The following is an 11595-nucleotide window of genomic DNA, read 5'->3' as shown; positions in this document are numbered from 1 at the left end:
AAATAAAGGTTTATCTAAATAAAGATTAAAAACTAAAATAAAGATTAAAGACGTTTTTACAACTCAGAGCAATTTTTGAAACCTTGTTCTGTCACTATTTTAAAAAACAGCTGAATTCTAGATGATGAATTTTAATACAAAAATAGATTTGGAAAAAAACATCAGATAAGAAAATAAAATAAAGCACCGTTTGCATTTATATTACTACTTTTTTAAATCTTGTTTTTATTTTCAGTTTTTTCTTAAATTTAAAATTCAAATATTTCTAAAATTAATATAATAGTAAAATTAACAAATTAGTTAAAAATTAAGATACTTAAGTCTACACCAAAATTTAAGATAAAAGTTTAAAATACACAGCAAAAATATATAGATAAAATAGGTTAGATAAAGACTAGGCAGGTGTTCACTTTTACAGTTTGTAAACTTTGCTAGGCTGCCACTAAGTTAAAACTCGTTTTAGTTGCTTCAAATATGAAAAATAGTCTCCAATATAGTTTTTATTTACAAGAAATAGTTGCCAAAATAGTTTTCCCCCTTTAACATATTTTTACAGCGTTTATGCTTTAATAACATAACATACTCCAATGTTAAGTTCTTTAAGATAATTACATTATTTATATGCATATATTCAATTTTACACAGGAAAACTTAAGAGCATTCACGTTTTTTTAGTATATTTAACTATAAAAAATAACTTTACTGGAAAAGACTTAAGTAGTTATTTTTATAATTGATTACAGTCAACTCTAGAGAGATTGAAATTAAAGTTACAACAGAATATAAAAATTGATGGTTAATAAGAAACTCTGTCAAAAACTTTTTTCTTCTTCAAGATGAATTTCTATCTTTAAGAAAGAATAGGCCAGAAACATGCCTTATTTTTATTCTTTCTAATTTTTGAAATAAAAATAAATTTGAAATGAATGTTGAGCATAGATGACAGAAAAGGTAAAACACTTCGAAGAAAGGTAGATGAACAAATATTTATTGCTAAAGAAAAAGGATAGATTCATTTTGAATGATGAATATAAAAATTTCTGTTATGGGAAGAAATAAGTTTATTATAATTTTTAAGTCTACAAATTTACTTAAGAATCGAAGAACTTCCTACTAATAGAATTATATTTAGATAATTTAACGATGAATTAAATATTTGAACTTGCACAAAACCAGGTTCTTGTTAAACCTAATTGCAACCATAAGCATGTCCAGACATTTTTATAAAGGTGGGACACTAAAGTTATAAACGTTTTCACAACTCAGAAAGAAAAAAAAAAGAACAAGTGGGTCTAGAATTTTTTTTTTAGTACAGTAAAAATAAATACAGTAAATTTCCACATCAAAAGCATTTCAAGAACAGGCAACATTTAACAGCTAATTTTTTTTTTAGGAGTGTGCAGAGTTATGATTTTTATACATTTTAACTAATTTATTTCTGAAACATCCATTTTTTATATTATTCGATTACAAAAGGAAATATTCTACCTTGAGTATATAAATTGCTCTAATTATTATTTCATAGAAATTTTATGACACTTTCAAGACAATGAAAAAGATTAAATATATAAAAATTAAAAGTTTATTTTAAATTAGGACATATTTTGCTTGGGAAACACACTCTGCAACGATTTAACTTCTTTTGATTCAACTTCTGAATTAAAAACATCTGCAAACTTATGATTTACCTAAGAAAGAGTTGTGCTAATACATCGGCAAAAATGCCATTTGAAAAAGAAAGTAGAAACATGTTTTATACCTAGATATTAATGGAGCTATAATTACAACTGAAATAACAATTTTCTTTCTAATATAATCATAATAGTTTGCAACGAAACTAAGCATATATTTTCTCAAACTTTAAATTTTTTTTTAAAGAATTCATATAATTTTATTTTAATTATATCATGGCATGCTGCCTAAGAAACAAAATATTGCCCACAGTGTTCTTTATTTTTACAACTGTCTTTAGCCATAATTTAGATTAAATGTTTTTCTCTAATTTTTTTTTAATATGATAATTTAGAATTATTTTCAATTTTATAATTATATACAATGAGACCTTTAAATAGGACAATATTTCACTTTTAACAGAAATGCATAAAAAAAAGGGAGCTCTTAAGAAGTTTTTTTTTTCTTCCTTCATACATTAAAATATGAAACTTAAAATTAAGAAAAAAACAAAACCAGCACTTTAAAAGCCAAAATCTAGACTAGTATATTCAGAGATATGGGTGATCTCTTAAGATGGATATTACCAAAGTCCAAATTAGTAACCTACAGCCCCTCTGNAATAAAAAAAAAAAAAAAAAAAAAAAAAAAAAAAAAAAAAAAAAAAAAAAAAAAGCAAAGATGATAGTCTTTATAGCGTGGGAATGAAAAACTAAAAAACAGGAACTCTCATTTTTGTAGCTAAATAAAAGTAGTTTTTGTCAAAAACAGTTGCCAGTAGTAGCCCTTAACTGAGGAACAATTTTAGAAAAGGGGAAAAAATGGCTAAACAAGGTAACAGTTTTATTAGATTGAAAATTTGATAGAAATAATCATTTTCTGAAACTTTTAAAAGTTAAAATTACCCAGGAAGATACATGGTCAATATTTAGACTTAAGTAAAATGTGTTTTTTATCATTTAAATGTTAAAAGAAATACCTCTATATATTCATCATATATCCTTATTCATAACTAAAATAATAAAAATTAAGAAAAAAAAGTTGAGGATATTAAGCCTTTTTAAATATGCAAGAATTTTTTAAGTTTATAGTAATTACCCGGTTAAAATTCAATTATACTAGAATGGTAACTAGAGCACCTTAAACTGCAATTTATTTTTAAAATTGGGGCATTTGTTGAGAGAAGAGAAGAGGTATTTAAAAAGTAGTGTATAACCCTGGAACAAATGTAATTTTCATATTATCCAATTAACTTAGAAATAAAAGAAATGTGAAAAGTTCTTAATAATTTTATTTATTCAACCATGACAGCACATTTAATTACAAGTCTCAATTGAAATTCGAATAAAGCTAACTAACAGGATAATGATTATAGACAGTTGTGAGTTGAATCATTCATATAATACAAAGCATGTACTCCACATGAGGAACAAGGCATTTTCAAATATTTATTACACAAGTAAAACAGACACATAACACATCTTTTCTTCACATCATTCATAAATATATATCGATATAATAAATGATCACTTTTTAATTTGCTAATTCTGTAATATGATTGGGTTTTTCTCCTCTTTCATATCTGGCCCACATAGCATAAAATAGTCTTTCTAAGTTAGTTGCATAGGTTTTTACATTGAATAGAGGACTTTCTGTTCTTGCTGACCAAACTTTGGCTCTGATAGCTTTCAAGCTATAAGGAATTAAAATTGTCAATACACCATTTTGTCATGATCATACATATAATATACTATGAAGTACATTTCAAAATAAAAGAAAAAAAAATTACTTAAATGATTCAGATAATAAACTAATTTTAAAGTAACCCAACTTGGTCAAAGTTCGTTTCGGGAAGAAATTAAACCCTAAATAAATAAAGTGACACAAAATAAAATACTAAAAAAACAAGAAGTTAACCAGCTGATAAATTAAGACAGTAAAACTGACTCTATAATGGTTATGTAAGAAATCAGTCAGTAGATCAGCAGACATTATACTTAAATACTATTACATCCTTACAAGTTAAGGATGTGCAAGTAAGTCTGCAAATTATTTTTTCACGAAACTTTTCATTGGGGAAAATTTTAATTGATTTAATAAAGAATGACCATAAATTGTATTTTTTACTATACACTATTAGAAATAGTTTTTAAACTAATTTGTTAAGTTTTAAAACTTGTTATTTGAAGAATTGAAACTAATCGCTATACTGAACCACGAGCTATGTAAAATTTTTCTTGTTATAATTACATTCATGCAAGTGAATTCCATTGTTCTGTTTTAAAAAATTGTGATTTTTTTTTTTTTTTAAATTTGTTCTACTTTAACTAAAGCTTCTTTATTTTTATCTACGTTTTTATCTGTGTGGCAGAATTTTTTCAAGCTATCTGCAACAAAACTACTATCTTTCTGCAAAATACTTTTAATAATAACAAACATATATGTTACTAACTTAAAATAACAATGCTGTGTTTACAATTTTTTTTAATATTCTAATATTATGGGTGATATTCTCGCAGTTTATTGGGGGGGGGGATGCACTAATTATTTTCCTCTTAGTATTTTGTAAAAAATTATCACAATAAAAAAATAATTAAAAATCATGAAATCTGTGTAGTAGTAATTGCTGAAAAAAAGATCGATGATGAAATCAAGTGAATCGGACTCCTCAAAAAGGGGTTACTCTAATACATGTTTTGTTCGAGATTAGGTTGTTGCAATAACAGGGTTGCCACTCAAATCTGGAAAAAAAAATTCCCTGCGTTTTCCCTGTACATATTATGCACTATATATTAAGAGGAAACAACAATTACTGTGCTCTTTTGTGAGCTATATTGGGCTAACTATATTTATTAGTTTTAATTGCTGGAAAACAGCTGAATATACTTAAATAATGCTATAGTAAATGAAATAGTTTAGTATAGCTGAAATATCATGGTTGAATATCCCATAAATTACACTTTAAGTGGTCACCATTTTTTAAAAGACAAAAATAAGAAACAAAATTCCCTGTATTTTCCCAGTTTGTAAAAAAAAAAATCAAAATTCCCTGCATTTTCCCTGTTATTTTAGGTGATTTTTAAATTCCCTGTATTTTCCAGGTTTTCTCTGTTCTCCCTGTGGAGTGGCAACCCTGAATAAATATAAAAAAAAAATAAAATAACAAAAAATAAAATAAAAAGATTTAAAAATTAAGGTGAAATAGCAATAACTGCCAAAAATTCGATAGAATTATTGCCTTAAAAAGTAAATACTCATATGCACGATTCAAATTTTCTAAATTTCATTTTAAAATCCATGTGAAAATCAATATCAATAATTGTTGAAAATACAATTGAAGTATTACATTGATTAAGATACTATCAGCATAAATTAAGCGTGTCAAAAAGTGATTAAATACACTAATAAAATATTATGTGTAAATTTCTGTAGAAAAGAGTAATTTTCTTTAACTTTTCAAAAGAAAGATCTTTCTGCAAGAACTCTAACGTTCTGGGACAGTGTCGCTGTGATTCTGCCACGTTTTTTTAAAACATTTTTTAAAAAGTGTTTCAAATGAACATAATTTTTTTATGGCCACTTTTCTCTAAAATTATGGCAATGTGAAAAAGTTAAATTAATATTTTTAACGTTAAATCTTTCATTTAAAAATCAAGAACGTTTTTGATTTGGTCACAAATAAGCCCTTTCTTTTTCAAAAAACTTATGCTTTTATGCATCGCCATACTAGGCCAAACAGCCCAATGTCTTCCTCTGAAGATTTCGCTTTAAAGACTTCCTATTTATCTTTGATCTCCAATTCTTTTAATTAATTGCAAGAAAATCTGACTCCACTGAGTAAGCCCATCTCAACCGAGGCCATACTTGCCTTCTTGTTCCAGTGGGTCTAAAAAGCAATATCTTTTTGTCTTAAATATTTCTCATTATCTTTTTTATAAACATTTCCAGGGTGCGTAGCGTTTGTAAAAAGTACTTAAAGGTGTTTTTTTGGGGATTTCGTTTTTAAAAGCTTTTAAAGGTGCATTTTTCAGCTGGCGTTTTTAAAAAGTGCTTTTTTTTTCTCGAATAAATTCCCCCCCCCTTCAGTGATATCTGGTGGATCCCAGGCATTTCACGAAAAATGGGGTGTTTGCTACGTAATCATTCACGCGTACTTCATGTCGTACCCACGTTATGACTTGCGCATGCACACACACTTGAAACCGAAACCCGAGTGCTCCAATTCGGATGGAGAATATCAGATCCTTATGAAATGTTTTTCTTTTTAATTTATTTTAATTTTATTATTGTTTATTTTATTTTACTTCTAACACTTTTTTGACGTAGGGGGTACTGGCACTTTTGTTCTGAGTTCAGGGGCAAGTTGAATTCACTCGATGATGTGGGAAAATAATGATTGCTTCGATTTACGCCTGTTTCTTTTTGGGGGTTTTTTTAACGCTAAAACTGTTTATAAAAAGTTTTTGTTTTTCAATGATATCACTGATTGAATATTAATTTTTTGAGTGCTTATTTTTGATTCAAAGATTTGGCTAAGCACCCTGATTTCTACTAAAGTTTTTTCCTTTTACCCTGTACCAATAATACAATCATTTTTCAATAATGACTAAACTTATTCATATGAAAATAATAATTTTATGATTTTTTTTTTTTAATAGTATATTCAAAAACATTTTTAAAAGTAAACTAAAATTATTTTTAAAAAAATAAGCTTATGACAAAATCTATCTATATATATTAGAAACTGCTTCATGTATGTTAAAAAAGGACTTACTAATCTTTATCAGTTCCTAGTCGAACTGCAATATCTTCATATTCCTGGCGAGAGTGGGCAATAAGCTCAGGTACACCTAAGCATGTAAGTTGAGAGGATGCAACCCTGGAAGCAAGAGTTTCACCGGCAAGTGTAACCATGGGAGTACCAGCCCACAGAACATCCATACCAGTTGTATGTCCATTACACAAAGGAGTGTCTAAACAAAGATCTGCAAGCTGCCCACGACGGACATGCTCTTCTTTTGCAGCCACATTTGAGAATATAATTTTATTTTGGGGCAAACCAAGCTGTGTAGCAGAAGCAATAATATTTTGCTCACCAACTGCAGGAAATCTTAAGAGCCACAGCACACTATTAGGCACTCTCTTCAATATCTAAAATGGAAATAAATAAATTTTAATAAAGTATGCTAATATTATGGATTTATAATATAATGGACTTTTTTGAAACTGTTATAAGAGAAAAAAATATTAGGCTCAATTTAAAACCCAATTACTTTAACACTTTAATTAATGGATCATGGAATGATATAGTTAATATATTCATAAAAAAATGCCCTTTTAAATTAAATTTTGATTTTTAAGAAATAATGGTTAATCCCCATAAACTAATAAAATATTCATAAATAGGAACTATATATAGTATATTACTAATTTGGGACTTAAAAAAAATTTCTATATTTTTTTCCAAAAAATTTACTCAGTTTACATCACTGCTACCTTAAAATGCTTAGGTAATAAAAATAGTAAACTAGTAAATAAAATAAAAAATATTTTTAATAAATCATTAAAACTACACTTTCAAAAAAAATCTTTAAAGGTCAAAATTATAACATATTACAGGGATATTTTAGCAACTTTTATGTGTAAAATTTTCTTCACACCTGTACTAAGAATTGGTCCCCAATCTAGGGTTTCTTGATGCTAGTCTTTTGAAAATAATTCGTTAGTAAGTTATTTTTAGGAATAATTTAATTACAATTTTTATAAGTAGATATATATTCATCTAAAAAATTTACAAAAAATTTTTCAACTTAAAAGTGATTTAAGATTCAAAACTATAAAGGAACCTGATTATTTTAGATTGATATTATTATTGATATATCTGTATTAGTCCTAGCAGGGAAGTTAGGTTTTTGAGAGCATATATTTAGGCACAATATTTTTAAACCATTACTTACATTCACCCATACTTGTAAAGTAGCTGGGTCAATTTTATAAAGTTGATTAAAATTACAGTATACTATTGCATCTTCAGGTAGACCATACTGTTGTCGTGAGGTTACTAAAATGCTCTTGGGTGCTTCTTCACCAGTTGCAGCTTTGTTATTGATCTAAAATGAAAAATATTTGGTTAATTTAAATGTTATTGTTTTAATGAATTGGTATAAATTCCATAGCTAGCGATGGTCATTTAAATTAGAAACAAAATTTTTTAAAAACGCATTTTAAATGACTTAGGAGACTTTCCTTACGAATTCAAATTTTTTATGAGAATAGGCAATTAAAAAAAGTATATAATAATGGGTATTTCAAAAGCAACACTCAAGTGAAGAGTAAATGAAAGAAGAAAAAAATATCCTTTGCACAATTTCTGTAGGTAACTAAATATAAATGAAATCCATACTAAATTTATATTTATAAAAAATAGTAACGGTATTTGAAGAAAACGTAAGTGATAATTTTCATTCATATATAAATAATAACTCCTTAGAAAATTAAAACTTTTTTAATGTTATTTTAAATATGACAAAAATAAAAAGTTGCTACCAATTTTTGAAACGGATATTGATGTTATTTGCTTTGATTTAATTAAACTAGAATTAAAATGATTAAGATGTCCTTTTTTTTTTATTTATTCTATAAGTGTATTCAACATTCATTATGCAAAATAAATCATAAAGGAATAATCAAGTCACATAAAATTTACATAATAGGTATTCATTTCATGATTAAACATCTTTATTTAAATATTGATGTCAGATGAATTATTTTTCTCAGAAAAGAAAAATGGTTGAATAACTAGCCCATATCTACCTTCAGGAGGAACAAAATATGACTACCACTGTTTATTTACAGTTGTAACATATATATAGCACTGAATTTTTTTTTATCCAAAAAAAAAATTCAATAGTTATGGACTAGGACTTTCTGTTAAAAAAAGAAAAATCAAGCAAACTGGTTTTATTATCAGTATTTTCATTTTTTGGGGGGATGAAAACAGCATTGAATTTATATTATGAAAATTTTGATCCTTATTTTTATTATTAGACAGAAAACTTTCTTTTTTTAAATGTGTATTTTATGGATAAAGTTACCTGATTGGTAGCAAGACCATTTTGAACAACAATGCCATTCACAGAAGTTTGAACTTGGCCAGTGCTAATCATGTTCTGAACTGGTATGGTAGGTAATTCAATAACTGTTTTCACAACTTCAAACTTTTCTATCTTTGCTTCCTCTTTTTCAGATGCCATGGTGGTGGTAACAGCAACTTCCCGAATTTTCTAAAATGATTTACAGATATAAACTAACAGAGCCATAAAAATATGTTCACATGAATCGATAAGATGAAACATCCCAAATGAATCGAGTATTACATTCATTACGTAATAAAAAATACCCAAATTAAGAAACACATAAATCAGTTAAATTGATAATTAAAATTTAAAAATTAGCAATTTTCAATTATTGAAATGCTTGGCAAGATACTTAAAGAACGCAAGTTATAAAGTAACTTAATGTTTTAAAAAAATTTAGAACATAGCTTTTACCCAAAGTTTTTATTCCAATTCCTTCCTTTCTTGGAAAATCAAATTCTTTCTGATATTCTAATATATTGTTAATTTTTAAATAGATTTACTCGGATGGAAAATTAAAAATAACATTTTACGTAAATCAAGTAATTTTCTTTTGTTGAAGGCAACTGTTCCTCATTTTTAAAGTAAATTACCCATTAACAAATTTATAAAAATTATTTCAAAAAAAAAAAAAAATGAAAAATTTCAGTAGAGTTTAATGATCCAAGAAATGAATTGATATATAGGTCTTTTTTCTTAAAAAATTCAAAAACAACATTTTAAAATTGAAAGTGAATCTGAATAAGCAATTCTTGACTTGCAGAAACACTTGCCCAAAAAACTTATCAACTGTAATGAATTAAAAACAAATCAGTTCAACCTTATACCTTCTTTGATGTTTCGATAGGCTTTAAAATTTTGCTTATATAAGATGTTTTAAAAGAATTTAAGTTAAACTTACTTTTACTTCAGCCTTCTCAATGATTGGGGAGAGGTCGGTTGCATTGACAATGCTGACATTGTCAGGAACATCTTTATTTCCTGTTAAACTTTTATCATCAATGATAGCTCGTTCGATTAAATGAGGAAACATTTGCTTGTGGTCTCCAACAAAGAATGTATCAGGCATAAAAGATAATTTTTCAGAATATTGAAGAGCCAGACCAAGAGGTGATGTAATTTTGTCAGTGATAATGTAGTCCATAAATGGAGCTCCACTTGTTCCAGGATAACCAAGCCACATCACCTGTAAGAGGAAGAATATATTTAGAAAAAGTATTCAGAAAATATTTACTTGCCTTAAAATCAAATTAGTAACAAAGCTGCCTTGTATACATTGAACAAGGAAGAGATACTGAATATTAGTATATTAAATCTGAAAACAGCTTTTTAAACAATAAATTTGTAATTGTTAGACATGTTTGATATATTTGAAAAGCTTGGGTCCACATTTGAAATTGATCAGGGGAGCATTTTTGGTAAATACCATTATTTTTATGCGTCATGTATTCAATATTAAATTTTATGTTGTGTGATTGGATTGAATGTAGGGTTTAGTGGCGCAAGGTCCAGATGAGGACATGCTGCGCCAAACAATACGGTAAATTATGTTGCGTGAATCAATAAATGAGGGAATTAATAAATTTTGTGTGAACCAGGAAACAAAATGCAGAAACAGTTTGAAATATGAACGTTATCCCAAGATATGTTGCTTTAGCTGCATTGTCAAGCCCTTTAGTAATAAAAAGCTAGCTATTGTTAACTTACGTAATACAGTATCATATTACTTGTATTTTGTTAAACTGTTTCTATGTTTCAAAAAGGATGACAATTTTCTTTCAACTTGTCAGCTGTAAGAACATCCACTTACAAAACCGTGTACTGGATGAATATAGCATAATTTAAATTTTTGAAAAAAAGTATCATTAATAAAAAAAAAAAAAAAAAAAACTTAATTACAAAAAAACAAAAGCAGTACATATTTACATTAACATTTTTCTCGAATTGTACAAAATTTTTGACTTCTACTTGTTCCATCCCCACTGTAACATTTCACTCAAGCTTCATGAATTATGGCTATTTTAATATTACTATTTAAATATTTAATATAAATATTTAAAATTTAAAAAAAAGTGTAGGTCAATATTCTTACTATTATAAATTTGCATATTTCTTTCCTTAATCACCTATTCAATTATTTCTGAACTTTTTTTTGTTTTGCTCCATGATGAAAAAAAAAAAAATTTTTTTTTAAAGTACCTGAATTGGAGCCGGTCTTAAGGCAAATATTTCATTTCTTGCTCCTTTTGTATAACCATTCATATTAACCAAAATATGTATACCATCATTAAAAATGTGATCTGCAGCTTTGCCATTACAAGGAATCTGTAAAAAAATATTTATTTAACATCACACGTGCATGCTATCAAATTCTGACAAAATATTTATATTAGCTAATATTTCTGATAAAAAAAATTACAAAATCACCTGCGATAAATCAATGAAATGATGAGCTTCTTGAGCAATTTTAGAACGGAATGTTGTTCCATCATCTGGGCTCAAAGCATAGCAATATATCTAAATAATAAAAACAAACACAAGTTAGACATTGCTATACTACTGTCTGCGTATGTTCTTTTAAAGTTATTAAAATTAAGCACATATATATGGTACATAATTATGAACTAATCTTTAATGTATAAACAGTGATAATCCTCCTTTGAAAACCCGGTATTGTCTGCCAAAAATTATAATAAATTTTCTCAAAAATTCATTTTAACCCTCATTTCTAAGCTAGCATTGAATTTTGCTGATACTTATACTCCTTTATTTGTCACACTTAAACTTA

At 26.9% G+C, this 11595-nt stretch overlaps 1 protein-coding gene across 2 annotated transcripts in view; it reads right to left on the bottom strand.

Annotated features, from left to right (window-relative positions):
* Positions 1-2944: 2944 nt before the first annotated feature.
* Positions 2945-11595, bottom strand: part of LOC107442002 (O-linked N-acetylglucosamine (GlcNAc) transferase sxc) — a 31666-nt gene continuing 23015 nt past the window's right edge. For both annotated transcript variants that reach the window (XM_016055439.3, XM_071178467.1), the window contains 7 exons: positions 11235-11324; positions 11007-11132; positions 9709-9993; positions 8766-8954; positions 7629-7781; positions 6446-6822; positions 2945-3364 (listed from right to left, as the gene is read on the bottom strand). In XM_016055439.3, the coding sequence (XP_015910925.1) occupies positions 3205-3364; positions 6446-6822; positions 7629-7781; positions 8766-8954; positions 9709-9993; positions 11007-11132; positions 11235-11324 (1380 nt within the window). In that variant the 3' untranslated portion in view covers positions 2945-3204. The remainder of the gene's footprint in view (positions 3365-6445; positions 6823-7628; positions 7782-8765; positions 8955-9708; positions 9994-11006; positions 11133-11234; positions 11325-11595) is intronic.

The sequence above is a fragment of the Parasteatoda tepidariorum genome, chromosome 3, assembly GCF_043381705.1.
Source record: "Parasteatoda tepidariorum isolate YZ-2023 chromosome 3, CAS_Ptep_4.0, whole genome shotgun sequence".
NCBI classification, from domain to species: domain Eukaryota; kingdom Metazoa; phylum Arthropoda; class Arachnida; order Araneae; family Theridiidae; genus Parasteatoda; species Parasteatoda tepidariorum.
Note: the sequence above shows the minus strand (reverse complement) of the source record. Positions and strands in the feature narration are given on the sequence as shown.